Source organism: Leptonychotes weddellii, chromosome 8 (assembly GCF_054177405.1).
Source record: "Leptonychotes weddellii isolate Sample4059 chromosome 8, ASM5417740v2, whole genome shotgun sequence".
Taxonomy (NCBI): Eukaryota; Metazoa; Chordata; class Mammalia; order Carnivora; family Phocidae; genus Leptonychotes; species Leptonychotes weddellii.
Window position 1 is genome coordinate 113,720,698 of NC_138376.1, and position 25,351 is coordinate 113,746,048.

Consider the following 25,351-nt stretch of genomic DNA (forward strand, 5'->3'; position numbering starts at 1 on the left):
AGAAACACTGGGACACAGAAAACTTTCATCAAAGAAGCCTTGGTAGGTTCTTCCCTGTCGACCATACCTAGTTCATAGAATTATGTAGTTATCTATGGTGATAACTCTCTTCCTGGAGCAGGTCCTCTATCTAATTCTTTAGGCAGTTGTGAAGGAGCTAAAGAGCTTTTCCTAAATCTGCTGGGGTTTGATTGCTTTTCAACTCAAAATAATCTTCCTACCAAAGTGGCCCATCTTGGAGTGGCCTGCCTTGGGCCCCTACAAAGGAAATTTGGGAATGTATCACATGTGAAGATCAAATGTGGGGGAAAAGAAATATTGGCCAGGGGTGGGCCAAAATCTATCCAATGAAGTTTTATTGGAACACATCCATGCTCAGTGGTTAACATATTGTCTATGGCTGCTCCTGTACTACATTGGCAGGGTTGAATAGTTGTGACTGAGGCCATATGTGGCCCATAAAACTGAAAATATTTGCTATCTGGCCCTTAGGAAAAGTTTGCTGACCACTGGTTTATGCAGAGGGAACAGCAAATACAAAGTCCTAAGGCACAAGTGTGCTTAGTGTATTCGAAGAGTGAAGAAAGCAAGTGTGGCTATGGTGGAGTCAACAAGAGAGAGAGACGACAAGAGGACAGAAGGAGAGTAGGGAGCAGATCTTGCAGGGCTTTTCTAGGCCTTTCTAAAGGATTTTGGGCTTTACTTAGAGAGGGACAGGAAACCACTGGAGGTGACTGAGTATAGAACTGACACAAACTGATCTACCTTTTAAATTGTTCACTCTTTTTAGAATAGATGAGAGGAGATTAGTCTGGTATATAGTCCAGTGATCCAGATGAAAAATGGTGCTAGCTTGGAATAAGGCACAAGAAATGGAAGTTGTGAGAATATGTCAAATTCTGAGTATATTATAAAGATTGAGCTGATGTGATTTGCTGATGAACTTGAAATAGAGGTGTGCATTTGTGTTGGGGGCTGGTGTGTGTGTGGGGAGACAGTAAGAGAGAGGGTGGTACAAGGTTACTTGTGTGGGCCTGAACATCTAGAGGATAGGAATGCCATTAACATATAAAAGGCACATTGTGGGAGATGTAAGGTATAGTTTACTATGGGAAGTGAAGAATTCAGTATGGACATTAAATTTAAGTGTCCTTTGAATATCTAAGTGGAGATGTCAAAGAGGCACATATGCAGCACATCGGGGGTTCAGGAGAAAGGTTGGAAACAGACATATACATTTTGGAGTCATCAATGTTGAGATAACATTTAAGTCCCAAGAACAGAATAAAATCACCTAAAGAGTGGCTATTGACAACACAAGAGAATGATTTGAATAGCGACCATTTAATTTCAATATACGTGACAGGTTTTGAGCTAGGAACTTTATACTCTTACAACACTTTACTTCGGTAGGTATCTGTACACCTATTTTACACATGTGAAAATGAAAACTGTGGTGTTAAATGACTTGTCTGATGCCACTTAGCTAGTGGCCTGAGCCGTCCCTTTTCTGTCATGACATAAGAAATAGAAAAACAAAAGACTGAACATTGGCCCTGCATGTTTAAATAAAGAGGCAATCGAATTACCCAAGTGGGTTGCACATGAACTCTGCTCAAAGTTTCAACTGCAGGAAGATGCCTCTTTAAGGAAACCGCTAGACTGGTGAACCATGATAATAATATCATGGAACTTCCTCCTCAATTTCCTGAATTGAACAAACTCTCTCGTCATGAATAAGCAGAACATGTCTAGTTTATGAGCAGATTAAGAGGCAGCCACTGAAGAGGAATTCATGCATCGATGTCATGCACATTTTAAGGCAAAATAAGGATATGGAGGTTAGATGCTCATACAGGACACTGGACAGATCCTTTATTAAATGAGAAGAAACAAACCTCCTGCCTGAAAACCAGGTATGAATTATGTGAAACAACACAGAGACAGAGAATATTACTTAGCAATAGATGTGACTCCTCCCCCGCATCCCAACGTCATTACATCCTTATAGTGTGGCATTTACCCTCACAAATGTATTAGCCCTAAGTGAAGGTGTTTTGGTTGACTGGTAGTCTCAAACTACTCTGTTTCCACTGGCTTCTCAAAAGTACAGTCACTCCGGCTGCTAGAAAACAATGCGGAGCCACAAAACACCTGGTATCCTTTTCTTCATACACGCCTGAGCTGAAAGAAATCATCACTTATTTTTCACTGCAAGAATCAAAAGAGGAACATCACATCATGCTGAAAAGTAAATAGGAACTAACCTGTCAGCAAATGTGAGAACCTCCACTTACCCCAATTATAAAGCCACACCTTGAAGTTACACCCTCATCGTGGTTATAAGGAAACAAAGGAAGGGAAACTTCATTTGGGGCCTGTTGAACAAGAAATATTTGGGTCATGTTGGTCTGGATGAAACCTAGTGGGAGTAGCCAGAAGTATGGAAAGAATCACAGGGAATTGAGTAATCCCAGTGTCTTTTCTCCTCCACCCCATGTTTCCCAAACCCCAGCTTTGCTTCTAGGGAAGCCCATTCTCTGGGACAAGATGCCACGAAGATGGGAGAGTGTTGCTATGGAGAGTTTAAAATGATATATTGTGGTAAGCCTCAGGAGAATGAAAAGATGCGTTCAGCATTGGTTCATTAACCATTCTTTTTAGGGATTTTGCACCCTTATAACTATAATGCCATCTTATCGAGTGCCACAACCAAGTTTTACCATCTTTATATTCCCTGAAACACCCAGCAAAATACCTGTCACACTGTGGGCACAGAGCAATGTTTCTGGAAGGGAATAGTAATGATCACCCTGTTGGTAGATAAGCATAAGGGCCAGGATTCAGATTCTTGATCTTCTGTTTTGGAAATCGCACCAATACTGCACTCTCCTTTTGGTATTTCCTTGCTTTATAGACTGTAGTCATTTTGTGTCCTCAGCATCTCCGGATGTATTTCTGGACCAGGAACAAACTGGAACTAAACTACTGAGGTATACACAGTCACACTCCTTGTCCCTCCCTTGCGAAGAATAGTCTGTGCTTCTGGGCTATTCACACCTTTTCTTTCTGAGTAGATGAGAATACTAGCCTCAGAGAGAAGAGGGTAGACAGTGCTACATAAGAAAGTATATGGAAAAGAACCATCTGGGAGGTTTGAGGAGGGGGAATTTGGAAGGACTGAGTAAGCCATCCAACAAAGGCTGGGCTTTCTAAGGAGCCCAGGATTCTTTCTAAGAATCAGGGTATTGGAAAAACTGTCCAGGGTATTGGAAAAACTGCCATGAGGTAGGGAAGAGTGAGATGGGTTGGGGGGGGGGGGGTAGGTTATAAGTAGGTGAAGAGAATTTTGAGGAAGTTGTCTTAGGCTAAGTGTTATATCTTCTTTCAGAAAATATCCAAATTATTATCCAATTCTTTGGGAGCTTGGTGTGTTATTTTGCTGAGAATAAAAAGGCTCCATTTTATTTGGGGTATAGTCAATATCTTTTACACTGACTTTACTAATGTTTTGGTTTACTAACATGTTAGTAGGTTACTGAATAGAGATATTTCATTAAAAATTGCATGCCCAAAGGAACTTAGTTTGTGCCATTGGTCTTAGGACCAGATAGAGTGCAGTGGCCACTGGAGGTAGATTTGAGACTGTGGGTGTGTGAAAATAGAATAATAGAGTAACGTAAAAATAACAGATGACCATGAGGCCATAGGTTACCTAAAAGTTGAAGATGGTTGGCCCAGAGCTGGGGGAAGCAGATACAGTAGTCCCCTTTACCCACAGGGGATGTGTTCTAAGACCCCCCAGTGGGCGCCTGAAACCAGGGATATTACCAAACCCTATATATATATGTATATATATACTATGCTTTTTCCTATACAAAAAAACCTATAATAAAGTTTAATTTATAAAAAAGTCTCTTACAGTAAGAGATTAATAATAATAACTAACAATAAACTAGAACAATGATAACAATACACTATAATAAAACTTATGTGAATGTGGTCTCTCTATCAAAATTTCTTACTGTACTCTACTCACCCTTCTTCTTGTGATGATGTGGGATGATAAAATACTTGTGTGACGAGGTGAAGTGAAGTGAATGATGTAGGCATTGTGATGTATCCTTAGGCTACTATTGACCTTCCTATGCTAAGTCAGGAAGATCGTCTGCTTCATACTGTGGTTGACCACGAGTGACTGAAACCACTGATAAGGGGTGACTATTGTACTACAGCTGTAGGTTTGTGGACACATTGTTGTTTAGACTAAGTGTATGGTGTTGGCTAAAAACATAGTCAAGGAATCCATTCTGAGTTTAAATCTAGATACCTGGTCCTATTTTGAGGAACTCCATCCCGGGTTGAGACTGTGCTTACCCATCTAGATAAAACCTCTGAGAGTTAGTATCCTTGCATGTTTTCGCTGTTAGTACTATTCTCTTGACTCTGATAGGTCCTTGGAGAGAGGACTGCTTCTATTATCCTTACGTTAAGGTTTTTGTTTTGATCCTTTTTGATTTCTCAGGTGGTATTCCTTTTTTTTAAGATTTTATTTTGTTTATCTGAGAGAGGGAGAGAGGGAGAGTGAGAGACAGAGAGTGAGCGAGCGAGTGAGAGAGAGAGCATAAGTATGGGGAAGGGCAGAGGGAGAGGGAGAGGGAGAAGCAGACCCCTCACTGATCTGGGAGCCCAACGCGGGGCTGGATCCCAGGACCCTGAGATCATGACCTGAGCCAAAGGCAGACATCCAACCGACTGAGCCACCCAGGTGCCCCGGGTGGTATTCTTTAAGGTTGACCAGAAAGAAAGGAAAGTCAGCATCTGAAAGTTCTATAGCCAAATAACTAAGAGATGTGACATGGCTCTATGTCCAGCTCAGAGCCTGAGATGGAAGGCCCTGTTACGCCAGTCAGCTGCAGATGACACTGTCTCTTTGGGCTGCCACGTCAAGCAACACTGTCTGAGGGAAAAAGTGTTCAGTTTTCTGTTGGTATGTAGCACTTAGTTATTGACCTGGTGCTGAGTAGTGTTTAATTGAAAAAAAAGAAAGTGTGGCTTGGCAATTCCCTCAGAATCACACTTGGTATGTATGCTTGATCTCTGCTAAGGGAATACTTTTTAGAAGTATTATGATATACAGTTTATTCTCTTTTTTTGTGTGCGTTGCAGGTATTGGAGGGGGCATGGGGAGGATTCAAGCAGGGTGGAACAGAAGGAAGCAACAGGTTGGGGGAAGGAACAAAATACTAACTTTAACTGCTTTTCAAAGCTTATTCAGTCACTACAGTGTATTAACCATGAGTAATGGCATAAAGTAAAATGAAGTACAAACTTTGATGCTAGCTCTTCAGTCCACAAACCAAATTATAAGGAGTTATTTGAGAAGAAGAGCTGAACTTCTGGTAAAAGTTTAGCAAAATTCTCAAAATGTTTACAGTAGTATTTAAATCCTAAAATAAAATACTGAAATTGAAAATACTATGAGTATTATTCCTTATCTCAAATATTGTGCCATTGTAGAAATAGCATTTGAAATATATGAGAATTTATTGAGGAACTCCTGATTGCCCAGTGTCTTGGTTTTAAGAATTTGACAATATTTTTCACTCATATTATAGTAATACCTCATATTTTACACTTAAGAGTTCATTTGGTTTAATTAGTTTTGTTTTGCACTTCTGGAATTTTCTCTTCACTTGAACTTACTGGTCTTTATTAGACATTTTTATATATAGTTTAATAATAGTCGTACAAATAATATTAAACAGTGATGGGGTTATCTATGGAATAATGAAAGCTCACTAAAATCTGCCTAATTTGTTTTTCTAGAAAAGCCAGAGCTTGACAAAGAGCACAATGTAGTGGATTCTGCTTGTTCTCAGACATGGCTTGTTTATTTAGCAGATGATATTTGTCCAGTCTACTCAGGTACAAATGGTAATAAAATTATCCAGGATTCATAAATGTGGAAATTTAATTGCAACACCACTCTTTGAAGTGCTCAGGACAAAACTCCGAGGCATCATCCTTGTCTCTTCCTTTCCCCCCCATACTGTCAGCAAATCCTCTTGGCTCTAGCATTAAAATACAATCCAGGGTGAGGCCTGGGTGGCTCAGTTGGTTAAGCATCTGCCTTCAGCTCAGGTCATGGTCAAGTCCTGCATCAGGCTCCTTGCTCAGTGGGGAGCCTACTTCTCCCTCTGCCTGTTGCTCCCCCTGCTTGTGCTCTCTTTCTCTCTCTCTCTGACAAACACATAAATACAAATCTTAAGAAAAATACAATCCAGGATCTGACCCATTCTCACCACAGCCACTACTTTTAACCATTCCACTGTAAACCATCAACTCCTTGCTGGATTATTGTAGCATCTTCTTAACTACAGGGAGAACTGTGAGCAGAAGGTAAAGTTATCAGTGAAAGATGGCTAGAGTATGTCTACATTCCTTTATATTGGGGGCAGGTTGTGTCTAAATTTCTGTCAGAATATTTTGACTCTAAGAACCAGAAACCCATTCAAACTCATTTATACAAAGAAGGAAAGAAAGAGTAGCTAGATTTCATAAGGAATAAGGACTAGGAAAATGGAAGATCAGGAATGGGGCCTCTGCTCTCCACTTCTCTATAGAGTCACTTCTCTGTAGGCTGTGTGTCTGCTTCGTTCTACCATGTGCCATCTAAGTATGGGCATACTTAGCTTCAGTCCTGCTCCACATGACTTCCTAGTCAGACTGATTAGCATTGTCTGATTCAACTCCAAATTCCCAGAAGAAGATGATCTCTTGGCTTGGCTTACTTCAGATGTCTGCCTCAATCTGTTTGGACCAGAATACATGATTATCTGGTCAAAACACCTGGCCCAGCAATTTAGCAGGACTTAGGGGACCCATTCAGAAAAGGGGGTCTGAACTAGGCAAGCTAACTAATTAATATCTCTCCTGCAATTTATGAATAATTTAAATTCAATATTCTGTTAAATGGTGTAGTGAATCAATTATTGTCACACATACATCCTTTGGGATTCAATAAATTGAAATGAAGTGGATATGAATAAATGCTAGCAGGTAAGGCAGATTTGGTCTACTTCCAGAAAGTTTTTGTTGGTAACATAATTTCTCATTAAAATATTTATTTTCAGTGTTTATTTTATTCCTCTTGATCAGCATCCAGCGGCCAATCACAGAGCTTTCATTAGCCTGGTAGCCTTTGAACAAGGCAATGAGGAGTGGCAGATTCTGGAATATTATGAATCTTTGGTCTTTGGCTTCCCATGCTGAGTAATTTAACGAGGTGCCTTTCTTTTTCCATGTCGATTTTTCTTTCTTTTTTTTTCTTTTCATTGTATCAGTTGAGTATTGTTTTGAGCTGTCTTGACTCAGCTAAATGTAATATAACTCTTTATAATTTGTCAGTGGTATATACTATTGTATCATCATCTCCTGGTCCATTTTTCCAGCAGGTAAGAAAGAATTCCATTTGAGGGAATGTTGCTTGCCCGAAGGCAGAAGCCACTGAATTGTTTGGAGTCAACACACTGATTCATTCATTAAAACAAACAAACAAAATAAATCTTTGTTGAGAGATTATTAAGGTAAAACTTTCTCTGTGCTAAACTTTAAAATGCATAATATAAATTAAAATTTTAATCATTTTATTCTTCAGTTAAAATTTAATTAATTTTAATTTGTTTCTTAAATTTCATATTTTATTTTCTTCTTTTTTCTATCTTAATTTTTTTTTTTAAAGATTTTATTTATTTATTTGACAGAGACAGAGACAGCGAGAGCAGGAACACAAGCGGAGGAGTGGGAGAGGGAGAAGCAGGCTTCCTGCTGAGCAGGGAGCCTGATGTGGGACTCGATTCCAGGACTCTGGGATCATGACCTGAGCGAAAGGCAGCCGCTTAACGACTGAGCCACCCAGGCGCCCTCTATCTTAATTTTAAAAGTCAATTGACCAATTGAAACTGACTTACAAGAAAAACTGTGAGTTTGAGGATCCATTATTTTATTTTTGCTATCATAAGGTAAATATTTTGGGGCACTGTTGTTTTTTACCTAACAGAATTCTGGATATGTCCTGGTCTCCTTGAGCTTGGAGAGGATGGATTGCAAGTTCACAAAGCTAACCTCCACTAGCAGGTATGCTCCACATTCATCTTAAATGTTATGTGTCCTCTATGAACTGAAGTTTTAGGAATGCCAGGATGAATTCATAATCTGATGAGAGGGATGAGGCATGAAAATCAAAACAAAAATGATAAAGTAAAAAATGGGGGACTGGCTTAAATTGGTGATCACTTGAACTCCCTTTCACCTCAAGGACCCTGATAGTAGGATGGAAAAACTGACATTTTTGAGTATCAACACAGTGCAAACTTTACATTTGTTTCTAGTTTTTCCTCACAAAACCCTAAGAAGAAGGGAGTATGAATTTCATTTTACATATGAGGAATCTGACCCTTAGAAAAGTAAGGAATTTGCTCAACATTGAACCTTATCACCAAGCCCTGGATTGAAATCCATGTCTGGCAGACAGCAGAGCCTAGGATTTTTCCACTGCACCACAACTCCTCTCGGCAAGAAGCTGTCCCTTCTCCGAAGAGTTTTATAAATTTATCTCCAACTTAGATGAAAGGGTGGATCAAAAAATTATGTGGGGAAATGATCTCTTTTGCAATTTTCCTCTGTGGGAGGTTTTGGTATTTTTAAAAAGCTCTCCAGGTACTTTCGATAACCTCCCCACCTACCTTCCGATGCCCTTCCTCCTCTTCACCTGGTCAACTCCTATTCATCTGGTTTGAACGGTGTGTATCCCCACATCTAGGTCTTCTCTGGCTGGTTAAATTACTCTCTTTAGTCCTTGTGAAAGATTCCATCACTGAAATCATCATATTGTTGTACGATTTCTTTTTATGTGAGGTTTGCCCCCTTTAGGCTGTGGTGAGCTTGTCGAAAGCAAGTATTGCATTTTTGTGTCTTCGTTACCTAGCACAATGACTCAAACTCAAAATGTGCTTCAGAGAACTAAATTAGCAAACAAAAACTTCAGAGCCGTTTGGAAATAGCTTAAGAAAACCCCCAAACTTGTTTTACTGTCCGTTGTACCCAGTGAATTAACGGTTTCAATAAATATAAGCAACAAAACAATTTTACAGGTTCCAAGTGTCAGACACCGACCCTAGATGCGGAAGCTCCAGAGAGAACTACATTTCCCCAAATCCCTAAGCACCTCTCGTACTTGGTTTGCTGAATATTCTTAAAGGCCTGTCACATCAACTAATAGCGTGCCGAGAATTTCCCTGAACGGGGTAGGAGACGGCCAATCACAAAAAAAGGGGGCGGGCGCTTCTGATTTCGGTTCAGGAAACCCTTTCTATCTCTTCCTTGTCTCTTCGCAGGACGGTCAGAGACGAAGTTATTAACGTTACCGAGACAGTGTCCTCCCTTCCCACCCCCACCCCACGAATTAGAATTAGTCTTTATGCACTTACATCCTTCCTTACGTTTTCCCCAGTTTCCACATCCTTTCCAATCAAATGCCTCTTGCTTCCCATCTACCTATCTTTCTTGAACATACTCTCTGGGAGGGTACCCCTAAGCATGAATCTCTGCCGTTTCAAACTTGAGCCAGACATTTGTCTCTACCTCCAAGCGAGATTGTGCCAGTGAAGAACGTAAAAGTCTGAGCAAGCACTTCATCCATCCCTCTCCTCCCCTCGCAAGAGTGGAGAAGCTATTGGGGATTTACTTACTGGATAATCAGCATAATAAGGCGGATTGTAGGTTCTGAAAATGAGTGGCAGTGCGGTGTTTACTTCCACCTTTGCTCCCGCCTCCATCCCCACCCACCTTAGCGGGCGGACTGAATCCAGGGGTGGTGTGTCACTGGCCCGGGCAGACACCCAGCCTTCGACCGACTCCCCTCTGGCAGCCGATTCCATTCCAGCAGCTACCTGCCATGGCCACGCTTTAATCTGACCAACAGTAACAGATTTAGGAAATAATCCCCCCCACCGCCTCCCTCCGGCTTATCTCCTTTCTTTTTCTAGTACCTAAGTCTGTCATCCTTTTACCACAGACATAACCGTTGTCTAGAAGCTCTTTTTCAAAAATCAGATCCAAAACAATCCAAAACAAAGCCCATCAGTAAAGCAATATTGTAGCCAGCAGCCAGGAACGTGTACCTCGGTAAAGGGTGAGAGCCTAAACCCCCGCTTTAATGACCGAATTTAAAATAAAGGCTTCCTGCTGCTCGTTAGTCAACATTTTTACTATCTCAGCTGCCAAAGAAGCAGCTGCATACTCTGTCCTGGCGACTGGGGTGGGAGAAATTTAGCCACGGTCTGGGATTTTCGCAGAGGGTAATTTAAGCCCCAGCTCCACTCCCGCGGAGGGGGCACGCGGGGTGGGGGGGGCGATGAAATGCGAGGCGCATGCGCATGCTCAGCAGCCCCGCTCCGCGGAGGCCCAGCTGCCGCCACCACCGCGACCGGCGCTGTAACCGCGGCTGCCGCTGCTGCTCGGGGCGGGCGTTGGTGTCGTGTGCCGAGGCGCCGTGTCAGGCGAGAGGGAGCGGCGGGGCGGGAGCCTGGGCGGCGGCGGCGGCGCCTGAGGAAGGCAGCGGGGGCTCTGAAGGAGCGAGGGCGGGCTGGTCCAGAGGCAGAGGAGCGAGGCGGAGAGCGCGGGGACCCGCCCCGGGCGCCCTGCGTGCGATGCCGGGCGGGCAGCGGCGCTGAGCGGCGGGGAGGCCGAGCGGCGGCCGCGGACGGAGGGCCAGCGACCCCCGGGAGGAGGAGGAGGAGGCAGCGCAGGAGCGGGAGGAAGCGCCGAGGGACTGCGGGGCCGGGGCGGGCGAGAAGCGGCGGGGCCGCGGGCCATGGACGCGGCGGCGGCGGCGGGGGCGAGCCGGGGCGGCGGCGCGGCGCAGAGTCAGCCCGCGGCCAGGTGAGGCTGGGCAGTGCGGGCTCCGGGCGCCGCCGCCACTGCTGTGCCGCCGGGCCGCGGAGCGAGGCGGCGGCGGCGGTGGCTGAAGCGGCGCCACAGCAGCCGCGGCGAGCGGCGGCGGCCTCGGAAGAAGAGGGGTCGCCGCCCGGGTTTCTCGTGGCCGCTGCTCTCTCGTCGTCTCAGTATTTCCTGTTTGGATTATCTTGTGCTTCTCCCCAGCTGCCTCCTTGCCCTCACACTCCCACCCTGTCCCACTCCTCCGTGTCCTCGGTGGAAGCTGCCCTCGGCCCGGGCTCGTTTCCCGCGCCGGGGGACGCCCCTTGCCTCCCCCTCGCGGGTTGCGGGGGAGCCCCGCCGAGACCATGAGGAAATTCAACATCAGGAAGGTGCTGGACGGCCTGACCGCCGGCTCGTCCTCGGCCTCGCAGCAGCAGCAGCAACAGCAGCACCCGGCTGGGAACCGGGAGCCCGAGATCCAGGAAACGCTCCAGTCCGAGCACTTTCAGCTCTGCAAGGTGAAGGGAGCGCGCAGCCCCGCGAAAATTGGGGTCGTTTTAGGGGGCGACTCGGGCTTTTCATGGGAGTGCGAGGGGATAGGACGCCACTAATAATTTTATCTCGCTCGAATGAAGGGTTCGCTCCTCCTCAAGCAAACATTTGCTTAGTGGGTTATTTTGGAGATTGACATCATCTTACTCCTTTTGTTTTTTTTTTTTCTTCTTCCCCTTTTCACATGCAGCAGTCATTTCAAGGTTGCTTCTAACGTATTTTACCGTATTCTTAATTAGTATTCTTTAATTAGTATTCTTAATAACCTTAGCGCCTTTATATTCAAACATTTTAATGTAATTCACCAACTTCGAAGTTTCCTTTGGAAACAGTGTCCAATGAATATTGTTCACCAAAAAGCCAAACCTGTTCAACTGGATATTTGCTTGTCACTTTTCTCTTAAAATGTGGTAAGAAGCTTAAAATACGAAATCACAGGGTCCTTTTTATCATTATGTTTGATTAAAAAGTTGGTACTGTGATTTTTGTCCATTAATGGCACCATTCCTATAGCGGTCTGTAATTCGGAAAGAATGATGCAGCGAATTAATTCACTGGCTGCTCAGTGAGAAATACAAACTTGTCTTGATATTAATACCTGCTATAAAATACCGTGTGTTCATATGTCAGCTTCTTAAAAATGTCTAAATACACATTTTTGTCTTAATGCCCTAAAATTAAGGGTTTAATAGCAAAATGCAAAAAATATATGTTGTATCATTCTGTTACAATTGCAAAATTTGGGGATAGATGTTTGATAATTGCCTACTGAATCTTCGACAAAACTAATTGTAGGACAGCTTTTTTTTTTTTAAGCAGTACTTGGCATTTAGCATCCAAATAAAGTAACAAAGTTATCACACTTGAAATAAAGCATGAATTGCATTTTTACATTAATTTACAGAATTTTTGACTACCGCAAACTTTAGTATTTTGGTCTCAGACATGATAGTATAGAATGTTAATAAGAAATTTTCTTCTATAGAATATCAGTATTATGGAAAGACAAATTAAAGTGTAACATTGGGAGATATATATGTATATATATCATTGGGAGATATATATGTATCTATATACACACACACACTTTTGATTTCAGATTCTTTGTGAATAAGTTTTGTCAATGTAGATTTCATAGGTTTGTTTTGTTTTGTTTTTTTTAAGGCAGTAAGTGCGTGTGTATGTGTTCTGTATCACTTATAATTGGTTCTAGATTCTAATGCCTCTATTGACTTTTCTTTTTTTAAATTCCGCTTGCTGCCTTGGTTGCTGTGATGTCATTTGCCCATCCCTAGACTGTTCGCCATGGATTTCCCTATCAACCTTCAGCCTTGGCCTTTGATCCTGTACAGAAGATCCTGGCAGTCGGAACTCAGACTGGTGCTTTAAGGCTGTATCCTTTCATTTAAGTTTTTTTTCTTCCACTTTTACTGTATTTTCTCCATTCTTTCTATACCGCTGATTAGTTGTTTTTTCTGTTTTAATTCCAAAGAAATGGTGTGATCAGGTATATATATTGTGAAATCATGTGGTGTTGGCTTTTCTCTTGATTATGCATCTATTCATGCTAAATGTTGCTGGGGTGTTTCTCATCTCTAGGTTTATAGTAGCTAAATATGTATCCACATACAGTTCTAAAGTTTTGCTGTAGTAACTACTGTCTTTGCAAGGAGCTAGAAGTTTCTAAGGGGTAATTATCTGCTTATATATATACCAGGGGTATTTTGAATGGAATATGCTTTGGAATGAGGTTTAAAAGCAATTAGCATAGGACACACCTTAATTGCTTTTTAAAAATATTGTGCATTGGTAGATATTGAATTTATGATCTATCATTCTAATGAATTAGAGGTTGAATTTGATTTGGTTGTTTCTGACTTGCCAATTGACAAAAAACATTAGAAGACATCCTGTAAATTAATTACATATGAATAGTTACGAAGGGTTAATAGTTCTAGAAGTTTTAGAGCCATTTCGTTAGTATAATGCAGATGGATAAGTATATTCTCTTGATGTTTTCTCTTTTGTAGCCTACATTTGTTATGTATATGTAAAAACTTAAGTTAGCTGTATTCTGAAGCATTAATATAAGGAGAATTATTTTTCCTGACTGCATGAACTGTAATAGTTTTGTCATAGCATAGCATAGTTTTTCCAAATACCTATTCATTTTTCAAGATCAGTTTTTTAGTCTGAACAGTGGAGACTACTACTCACTTTTATACTATTGAGCTTGAAATAAAATTGTTTGCTTTTATCATGAAATTTAACCATACTTAACTAAAATACCTTTATTTTTAAACTTAAACATAAGACTTTTAAAAGCAAATGCTTTGTTCATCTTTAGGATATTTGCTTCTACATATTAAAGTAATGTGTTTGTAAATAAAAAAAAAATCACTAGATGATCACAATAGAATTACTATTGTCAAAAAAATAAAGAGAAGGAAGGAACTTTATCCCTCACATTTTAAATTTATCTGGCTCCTGAGAAGAGAGGAGGGGAACCTGCATTTTAGTTAAACATGTGCCTTGATTTTTCTTATAATCTTTTAAAATCTTTATTTCAAAAAGTGCTGTGTATGGTATCAGGATATGCCTCAAGTTTCACTTATGATTAGTGTGTTATCTTTCAAAATACTTATAAAACTTTTCAGATGGGCCGTTGATATGTATTGAGGGAAGTCTACATTCAGTGTAAATACCAGTAGTGCACACATTCCTTTTAAAATGGTAAAATCTGACCAGGCTAGTTCTGAATCTGTGAATTTCTAAGAGTATGTCTAAAGGGCTCTTGCCCAAATATCTACATATTTGAGACTAGAATATTTTTGGCTGCAGGTGTTCAGTTGTTTTTATTCCTAAACCCGGTGATTATGACCTTCTAGTTTAGGGTTCTATTTTAGTCTCATGAAGATGGGACAAAAGTTTAATTTTGTCAGTGTGGGTACTAGGTATTCAACAAAACTCCATGTAGTGACAAGAATAGTGCATTGTTGGATCTAGATGGACTGTTTGGAACTAAAAGCAGATTTTGTTGTTGTTGTTGTTCCCCACAAAAAAAAATACCACTGGATTAAAAGAAAAGAAAAAAAAGAGTTAAATCAATTATTTTTAGATTTTGCTTTTCTTTTAAATGGGTTCAGCCTTTACTATTGTCTCAGTGTAGTCTCAATTTTCCAATGGTATATTAACTTTTTTCTTTTAACAGCAATTCTGCCCTTTTTATTTTTAATACGAGTGAGTACCACCAGTGAGTCCAATTTTATAAAACCAAATATGTTTCTTAGACAAGACTGTTACCCTTAATGCATTTGAGTAATTATGCAAGTTGACACAAAGGAGTTACAATATAGGCCTGATTCTAATTGCCAAATAAAAGTAAGGATTGGGTGTCCAAAGTTCTCACTTGTACATGACTTGCTTATGCGTTGCTTATACGTTTTAATAGCTAAACACTAAATGACAGTGAACCTGTAATTACAGTTTACAGTTATACTCAATTTTTTTTTTTAATTTTAGAATCTCTCTTACTGTATTTAGAATGAAGTCAGGAAAACTGTTTACCAAACATGTTTCTACTTTTTAATGAGATTTGTGTGAACATTCCAGAGTGATAAATTGGTTTGCCTACCCAGTAATACCAGCTAGTCATTTCTTCTGTTAGGTTTAGGTATCAGATAAGCTAATGAGCTTTATTTATTGCAGCTTTGATTTCTTGAAAATGACTAAGACCTTTTTATTTTTACTTAATTTCCACGTATGTAATTTAAGATCTATGTTTTTCTGTTTTGTTACTTTCAAAGCTAAATTAAAATTAATAATTTCTAATTTCATGGGCGCCTGGGTGGCTCAGTTGGTTAAGCGACTGCCTTCGGCTCAGGTCATGATCCTCGAGTCCCGGGATCGAGTCCCGCATCGGGCTCCCTGCTCGGCAGGGAGTCTGCTTCTCCCTCTCACCCTCTTCCCTCTCATACTCTCTGTCTCTCATTCTCTCTGTCTCAAATAAATAAATAAAAAATCTTTAAAAAAAAAAAAAAATTTCTAATTTCAAAGCTCTGTATTGGCTTAACATGCAGACTTATTACAGGTATATTCTGTTGCTCTTGCTCTTTTATATTTTTTGCTATTTCAGTTGGTTTCTTTCAGTCCTTTTCTTTATTTTTCTTTATTTTCTTCTCATATTAGGCTCTTATAGCCTAAAAAAGTGTCTTTGGAGCAGAAATATACTTGTAGATAAAGTGTTTTCTTTCCTTCGATCGTGGAGCAGAAAGTAGATGTTTTCAGAAGTTAGGATTGGGCTATTTAGAATTTGCATTACATGTCTAATCTGACTAATAGAATGTCTTCCTGAATGTTAGACTATATTAAATCTACTTTGAGGTATTAAAAAAACTAGATGAGAAAGTTACATCTGATAGCTAATGTTTGCAGACAAGAATTAGTGAAAATCTGAATTTTTAAATAATCTTCTAACCAGTAATGAGGCAAGATAAATTTAATGTTTCCTGCATTAATGTATAGCAAGTGAATGATACTATAAAAATGCTTTATGTTCAATCTTCTTGGCTTCTGGAAAGAATGGAGGTTGGAATGTATTTACTGATGGGAAGCAGGAAAACATAATTTTATATACTAAGTCATATAGCAGTGATGTGATTTAATTGTCTTAATTCTCTTCTTTTTGTCATGTAGACATAGGTATAATTTGATTCTTATGATTAATCCAGGGTTGAAAATTATTGGGATAAAATATCTAACTATCTATTTTCATATCAATATCTAGAAAGGGAAAAAAGTTTTTAGCTGAAGAATGAAGGCATTTCTAGTAATGTTATTGTTGTCCTTATCTAGACTTCTGGTTTACTAGTATAATTTTGAATTACTGTAACCATGGACTACCCTGATCTTTGTAATGTATTTTTGTCTAAATACAATGAAGTCATTTTGTGTGTGACTATTTCAAGGACTAAGCAGAAAAATGAAACTTCAAATTTATTGAATTTAAAAAAAAATTGTATGAGTGTTTGTTATAAATTATCAACATTATTTAAAAACCATTTATTGTCTTCTTGACTTGTGGAAGATAGTAAAATAGGCGATCTCTGATAAGGCTTGGATTGTCTTTTTTATTTATTTGAAGGCATGGATTGTCTTTTAAACTGCAGTGTAATGTTGCTGAATGCAGGCTCACAAGTTGATTTTTGTATGTAGGAGTTCATTTAACCAACACTTATTAAGTGCTAACATTAGATTATAAACTGTGGCCTGAATTCTGGTTCTTTTCTTGCCACTAAGGAATTAGGTGTCTTTCAGTGATTTTTTTCTTTCAAAATGAAGATGCCATATTAGATGATTTCTTCAAGAAATAATTCTGTAATTTCAAGTGGCTATATATTGTTCTAGGTGAGTATTCAAAAGAAATGGTGAATGTGATTCTTCAGAAAGTTTCCAGTCCTAACTAAAGGACTAAACTAGTTAAACAGTTGAATTTAGAGTATTATTTAGGACTCTACTGACATTCTTAAATATCACATTGCAAGTAAAGTCATTGCATTTGATGACACATTAGTAGATAGAGATCACATAGAGTAACAGAGAAGAGGGACAGGGAAAATTATTCTAGGCAAGCAGCATGGGCAACAGTAGAGAAACGAATTAGGATAGTTAAGAGGAGTACTAAAGAGATAGTTTGGAATAGCGATCCTAACTGAGTTGGAGACAGAAATAGGAGCCAGTTGGTGGAGAACGTTGAATGTTAACCTGAGTTATCTGAGTGTTATTTGGTGAGGAATCATTGTAATTATCTATTTATTCTTGATCAGTGTCTCTCAATAGTGGTAGCATTTTGGACTAGATAATTCTGTGGGTTTGTTCAGCACATTGCAAGCTATTTAATATCCCTGGCTTCTACCTGCTAAATGCCAGGATTGCCCCTGCTGTCAATATGGCAGCTTAGCCTCACACAGTTCCAGGTGTTCCTGGACTTAGCCCAAGTTGTTCACCAATTAAATAGGATAATAATCCTACTGAGGTCATGAGGTTAGCATCAGGATTAAATGCAGTAATGCATGTGTGTAGCTTTTAAGGCCATGCAGAGACCGTTTTGGTGAATATTCAATATACGATTTTATGAAAGTTTTTCTGTAGTTTTAATATTCAGGTCCTTCATTACTTTATTTTAGCAAATACTTGTTGAGAGGCAACTAGGTGCCAGGCACTATTTAAGAAGGCCTTAATTTCATTTATTTTTGTAGCTAATGCAGTCTTTTAAAAAAATCTTGAAAAAGTACTGTTCTTTTTTCTTTAAGGGTCATTGAAATGGCTCTGTTCTCAATCACAAGGTTGCAAAATTGCTATTGAGATGTAATAGGATAATATATGTGAAAGTTTTTATGCATAGTAGGCAATAAATGTTTAGTGATTCTGCACTTGTAAGATAGCATTAGAATGTTTGACTTGCTGCTTATTAGTTGTATTTTGTAAAACAATTACAGTATTGGAAAAATTTAGAAATCTGATTTTTATTCAGATTAGTTAAAAGTAAAACAGTTAAAAGTGAAATTTAGCCCTAGAATTAAGCCAGATTTTTATCTCCTCTTCTCTCCTGCCATCCTTTTTGTCCATGGAAGAATTCTAGTCATTTGGAATTCTAGCTCCAGAGGAGAAACAGGACTTTGAAATACTTTTACTTCTCAACTCTTAGCTCTTTATTAAAGAGGACTTTGTATAAAAGGAAGAATGAGTACTGTGTCAGCAGTAGGTTGTGATTCTCAGCATGAACTACTGCAGCAGGAGGAATAGGCACTTTTACTTTAGAAACAACCAGAAACGATTCCTGCCTGGAAGCAGTTACTTTGCAGTGAATTTCTTTTTGAGGGAAACAAGGTATGATAGAATCTGAATGGGATTGAAAATTTGTAGGGAATCAAGTCTGCTTAGTAAGCCTTTCTGCCTTAAGTAGATGGGTTTTTATTTGTTTGGTATTGTTTTCCATTTGCTTTTTAATATCATTTACTTTTAAAATCATAACCTGACTTTGCCCTCCTGAAGGGAAAAGGTAAAGGAATTTTTGAAGGATGACTTTATCTTTAGAAGATTTGTGTTCTAGTCTTCAGACTGATTTTGGTTAAGCCGGCTAAAATTTAGTCTGGGCTTCAGTCTCCTTTCCTGTAAAATGGGGAAATTGGGATGCATGATATCTGGAGTCTTTCCAGCTCTAGGATCTTAGAATTTCTTTTTCTGTGGAGGATTTGGGAATGCTCTGAACCATTTCTGTGTAGAGCTGTCTTCTGATTGATTGTTCTGAGTACCTCTTAAAGAGGATAAAGTATTGGACTCCATCCCATTGTGGGGCCCTTACTTTGTATCCATTGATTGCATTCAAAATCCAAGTCAGAAGATGCACAAATGTAAACCTTTGTTTACAAAAGGAGCAGGAAAGAACATATGAAAAACATGCACTTTTTTTCATTGTTGAAACACAACTCACGGTGAATACTTAAGATACTAGGTTATTGCATTTTTATTGTATAACAGATAAGGTCTCATTATGAAATAGGAAATGTGGGTATTTTAAAAATACTGTTAACCAAGTTTGCTTACTTTCCTGTTTTGGATGTAAATAGTAAGGATATAAAATTAAAATGGAATTACATAAAATTAATACTGGGTTGTGTTAACCTTAAAAGTAAAACTGTCAGTTTTTTACCAGTAACAGATGGATTTATTAGAAAATAAAAGAGAATTGCAACCTGGAACAAACCAGCTGCTGAAAAATTGTAGGCAAGTGCAAGGAACAAAGGACAGGAACCCTTTTTTAAGGAGAAAAGTGGTAAGTTGGGAAGGCAGTTAGGAAGTACCAGTCCATTGGAGTAAACTGGGAGTTCAAAGTGTGGTGGCTTCTCATTGGTGGAGCTGTTGCCTGGAGGGGGCGGGCGGTGATGAGGAAAGTGTCTCCTCCTCTGGCTGGAGTAAGAGAGTAATATCCACTGCCTGGTCAAGTCCATCTCTTCCTCTTAGCTCTGCAACTAACCACAAGTGGTAGGGCATGAGAACTCCCCTGCCAAAACCTCCGAACTCCTATTTTAGTGAGGTTTCCCATTACTAATTTTTACAGTTCCTCATCACATGATTTTATTTTTATATAAGAGATTTAATAGACTATTGAATTGCTGGTATGTAATTTGAGTGCTAAATTTGGTATTGTTTAGTAACTTGGAGTAGTAGTAACTAGTAACGTATGTGTAAATAATAGGACTGTAGGGGTGAGTATCACTAAATAAAAGGTAAGCTTTGGTTGTTTTTGTTTGGCTTTAATTTCATGCATTGGAAGTGACACAGTATAAAGAAAATTAATAATGAGTATCAGTATTGTTTGTTTTGTAATGTTTAAATGAGAATTTCCTGCAGTGATATGGCATATTATCATCATCAGAAGGTATATAGTATCTTGGGATTACAGATAATGAAATGTTTTTGGTTTGACTTAAACAGATCTGTTGAGAATGTAACAATGATACATGGAAAAGGGCATTTTACTATGTATCACCTTTTATGTTTGAATGCCTTTTATTAATATAGATTTTAATCATAATAAAGTACTACAAAACTTCTTGGGAAGTAAAACAAGGTGATTATTGCCTTGATTTGCATGAAATAAACCAAGATTTCATGAAGGACTACCAAAAGGTACTTGATACATCTCTCTTCCCTTAGTCACATATGACCTAAATCATTCTAAGAAACAGTACCTTCTGACTTAATTACTCAGACTTCTTCCTATAAAGATGGTTATGTTTGTAATATAATTATCTTACACTTTAATTTGAACCTATTTCTAATTTTTATTTGCAACAATAGAGAAGATAACCAACTTATCTTCCATATATTAATGTTATAACTTTTAACATTTTTGAAGAATTTAAATACTTAGTAGTTACCCAATTTTGGATTTAGTAATCCCAATTGCTTTAATCTCTTACTCTCCTGTTTCATTTTAAAGAAATTTTGGACACTAGTTTTGTTTACTGCATAACTTTTTTCTTTCTTGGCTGTAGAAGGTAAGTAGGGGAAAGAATTGTTGACACAGTTTACTTCTTACTACTTACTGTTCCACAGAGGGCCATGTGTTTAGAGATTCCTTCAATCTAGAATATTTTTTCCCTGTTAAAATAATTCTTATCTTTATAGCTTATTGCCTTTGTCTTTGTGATTATATATTTGATTTAGTTCCATCCCCAGTTCCATCCATGTAGCCATCTTTTTCTTAGTTCAGCATTTAAAATCTGAATTTCCACATTACCCTTCTTTATGAGTAATATGTAGACATTTTTAAATAGCTAAAATTAGACCTTTTTGACATTATAGCTATAATATTGAGTGGTATTTTCTTTTAAGACAAACTGTCAGAAACAATACCGCATATGAGAAGATGCAGTGGAGTTTAAAGCAATGCAAAACAGAATTAACCAGTGTCCTTTGTTTTATCACGAGTCCAGAAGCGGGACAGTAGTTGGTATACAATTCTAAAATCACAACAGAAGGAACACAGAGTCTTTTTTTTTTTTTTTAAGATTTATCTATTCTAGAGGGCGGAGGAGGGGCAGAGGGAGAGAATCCTGAAGCAGACTCCCCGCTGAGCATGGAGCCCCACAGGAGGCTTGATCTCAGGACCTAAGATCACCACCAGAGATCAGCTGCTCAACAGACTGAGCCACCCAGGCACCCCAGGAACACAGATTCTTAAATGATCAACTTAATAGGTTCTCTACTAAATATCATATAGAAGATGGGTATGTGTGTGCGCTCTAAATCTTAATGAAGATCTAGATTCTTAGTTCAGGAGTCAGCAAACTTCTGTAAAGGGCTAGACTGTAGATATATTAGCTTTTTAGTTTCTGACACAACTACTCAACTCTGCCCATGTAGCACAAAAGCATCCATTGACAATATGTGAAGAAAGGAGTATAGATGTGTTTTAATAAAACCTTATTTATAAAAACAGGCAGTGGACTGGATTTGGCCCACAAGCTAATATTTGCCAATCCCTGTTTTAATTCATCAGGCTGCCTTGCTTTTAAATCGGTAGTGGTGAGGAATGCTCGGGAAGGAACTACTACAGGCATTTCTATAGTTAATGCAAGTATAATTTGTGAAACTTACCAGTTTAAATTTAACCTTTTAGTCATAAGTAGAAAATGGTTTAAGAAAAAATTAGTAATTCTTAATGATATATAGTACAGAATTCTGTATGCCTATGAAAGAGGCTTTTTTTGGGTAGGGATTAATATGATAATGCAGATGCTTAATTAGGCATCTTTGGGGGCAGTTCAGTAATCAGTTCTATTAATGAAGTATTCAGCTTGCTTGAGACCTTTACTACCTAATTTTACTTAAAACTGTTTGCATTTGTACCTTTTAATATTTTCATTAATATTATATAGAAATGTAGATACGGGGGCGCCTGGGTGGCTCAGTCGTTAAGCGTCTGCCTTCGGCTCAGGTCATGATTCCAGGTCCTGGGATCGAGCCCCGCATCGGGCTCCCTGCTCGGCGGGAAGCCTGCTTCTCCCTCTCCCACTCCCCCTGCTTGTATTCCCTCTCTCGCTGTGTCTCTCTCTGTCAAATAAATAAATAAAATCTTTAAAAAAAAAAAAGAAATGTAGATACGTTTAGATGGGTACTTTTATTTTTTTAAAGATTTTATTTCTTTGAGAGAGAGAGAGAGAGAGCGCGCGCACAAGCTGGAGGGGAGGGGCCGAGGGAGAGGGAGAGGGAGACGCGGGCTCCCTGCCAACCTGGGAGCCCAACGTGGAGCTCTCATCCTAGGACCCTGGGATCATGACCTGAGCCCAAGGCAGACGCTTAACTGAGCCACGTAGACGCACATAGATAGAGAACTTTTAAAGATAAAAGTGAATGTAAGCATTTTACTAAAATATTGCAATTTTGTAGTAGTCTGCAAATTTTGATTAAAAAAATAACCAGTTTTCATTTGTGGAAGAAGACAACCTGAAAAATAATGTATTAAAAAGAAAACTCATGAAGTTCCTAGAAGCAAATTCAGGTGCATGGTTACCTTCTTTAGAGTTGGATATATTACATGTCCCTTGGGAAAAATGTGTGATACTGTAATTGGAAACTGAAATTAGATCTGCTTTTTGAAAACTTTTTAGTTGCTCACTGCATCATTTTCAAGTAGCAATAAGTATAGATATTTTATTCAGTAAATAAGGCTAATTTCTACTTGATTCCGTTTCTCTAACTGGTGTTAATCCTTTTGGAAGTTGTTACATAAGACAAATAAATGAAGGCATGCTGAACATATTTCTTTACTGGTGCTGTGATTTAAAAATGAATGTTGAGGGGCTGCTGGCGGGCTCAGTCCATAGAACATATGACTCTTGATCTCAGGGTTGTGAGTTCAAGCCCCACATTGGGTGTGGAGCCTACTTTAAATAGATAAATAATATTAAAAATGAATGCTGTTCTGGAGTAACTTAGATTCCCTTAAAATGGAAAATATAAAAGGTTTTAACTAAAAATAGCTAATATTTTTGGTTTTATAATTCTTCATTTGAAAATTAAGATTTGCTTAGCACATGTTATTTGTAAAATCTATAGTCTTAGCAATCATATGGTAGTTACTGTTTAAATAATGAGATCTGTTAAATTTTAAAATAGGGATTTTATATATCCCTAGTTTTAGTTTTGTTTCCCTTTCAGTAAGCGCTATCTAGAATTTTTGAAATTTTCTTGGTGAGATTGTCTATTGAAAAGTGATTGATCCTACCCTTTCTTGAAAGTACATAATCTTTTCTTGTAATAGCAGTACCTCTGCTTTTTCACAGCAGTGCTCTGCCAGAGGTGACTGTAAATCTAGTGGCATCAGCTGTTGCAGTACTTCCTGCTAAATTGCTTTCCTTTTGTGTATTTTTTTTCTTTTTGTCTTTTGAAAAGGAGAAGTGTTGGAGCAGACTTTTCCATCTATTCAGTCTCTGTACTATATTTTTCATAATGGGTTGTATTTTTCTTTTAAAATTCACTTTGCCATACTTGAGAAAAGAACTTAGCCATTAAGCATCTGAGAATGGATGCTGGGATAAAAGATTGTTTTTACCTGATATGTCAGAATGTACATTCTTTCTTGTTTCTCTAACCCAGACCACTCTTTATGCCTGTATTTCTTGTAGACTGAGCAAGTGGTTCATTTCAAAATATATATATCAAAAGCTATTCTAAATAATTGCCTGTGATAATAAATATAATTCATTTTAACCCCTTTAGAGACAGTCCTAACTCCAAAACGGGGAATAATAAGAATGAATATTTTTCAACAACTCTGATTTGTTTACCAATAATAAAAAATTCTTACTCAAAATAATAGTGGAAGAGGTAACTAGAGGTCTGTTTTAACCCAGTGAATACTATAAGTCTAGATGCTGCAGTTACTTTTTTGTTTTGATATTCCTTTCATTCACATGAAAGGAAAGCAGCTGACATAATTTTTCACATACCATTGGAAATTTATTGTAAAAAGTTATGTTGCATTAAGGAAGTTTTAAATGTTGATCTATGCATCTTTCACAGTTATTTTTTAACATTTTATTAAATTTTTACTGCAGAAATAGTACACATTATAGTTTTGCTTAAATAGCAGACTAGCAGAATGTTAAAATTGTGAGTCAGTAAAATTTATGTCCATCCTTATAATCATGAGGATGTGGCTAACTTCATTTATTAATATATTAATTTTTAAAATAGACTATTTTTTGAGCAGTGTTTGGGCTCAGCAGAAGGTACAGAGATTTCCAACATTTCCCTGTCTGCACTCAGCCTAACCCCTCCATTATCAACGTCCCCCATCAGAGTGGGACATTCGTAATAATTGATGAACCTACACAGACACATTTTTATCCGAAGTCCATAGATTAGGGTTCACTCTTGCTGTTAAATGTACTACGGGTTTTGGCAAGTATATGACATGTATCCACCATTACAGTATCATATAATATAGTTTCATTGCCTAAAAATCCTCTGTGCTCCACCTATTCATCTCTTCCTGTCCCCCAACCCCCAACTCCTGGTAACCAATGATCTTTTTATTGTCTCCAGAATTTCGCCTTTTCCAGAATGTCCCTGTAGTTGGAATCATACAGTTGGTAGCCCTTTCACATTCACTTCTTTCACTTATTAACTTTAACTCTGTGTCTTTTCATGGTTGATAGTACATTTCTTTTCAGTGCTGAATAATGTTCCATTGCCTGGATGTACTACAGTTTAGTTATCCATTCACCTACTGAAGGGCAAATTGGTTCCTTCCAAATTTTGGCAATTGTGAGTGAAGCAGCTATAAATAACCCTGTGCGGGCTTTTGTATGGATATAAGCTTTTAGCTCCTTTAGGTAAATACCAACAAGTGCGATTACTAGATTGTATGTATGATAAGAGTATGTTTAGTTTTGTAAGAAACTACCAAACTGTCATCCAAAGTAGCTGTACCATTTTGCATTCTCACCAGCAGTGAACAGGAGTTCTATTGATCTGCATTTTTATCAGCATTTGATGTTGTCAGTTCTGAATTTTGGCTATTTTGGTAAGTTTGTAGCAGTAACTCCTTGTTTTAGTTTGCATTTGTCTGGTGACATATGATACGGAGCATCTTTTCATATGCTTGTTTGCTATCTGTATGTGTTTGGTGGGGTGTCTGTTAACGCTTTTGGCCCATTTTTTAATTGGGTTGTTCATTTCCTTCTTGTTGAGTTTTAAGAGTTCCTTGTATATTTTGGATATCAGTCTTCTGTCAGGTGCATTTTATAAATATTTTCTCCAAGTCTATGGCCTGTGTTCTCATTCT

The 25,351-nt window shown here is 38.5% G+C and overlaps 1 protein-coding gene across 6 annotated transcripts in view; it reads left to right on the top strand.

Moving 5' to 3' along the window:
• The first annotated feature begins 11,038 nt into the window (after positions 1–11,038).
• The window catches only part of STXBP5 (syntaxin binding protein 5), a 177,151-nt gene continuing 162,838 nt past the window's right edge, over positions 11,039–25,351 (top strand). For 3 of the 6 annotated variants that reach the window (XM_006735799.3, XM_006735800.3, XM_081829117.1), the window contains exons 1-2: positions 11,041–11,459; positions 12,789–12,886. In XM_006735799.3, the coding sequence (XP_006735862.1) occupies positions 11,307–11,459; positions 12,789–12,886 (251 nt within the window). In that variant the 5' untranslated portion in view covers positions 11,041–11,306. Of the gene's footprint in view, positions 11,460–12,788; positions 12,887–25,351 lie in introns of all 6 variants that reach the window. The other 3 variants (XM_031030702.2, XM_081829115.1, XM_006735801.3) reach the window with 3 other exon arrangements.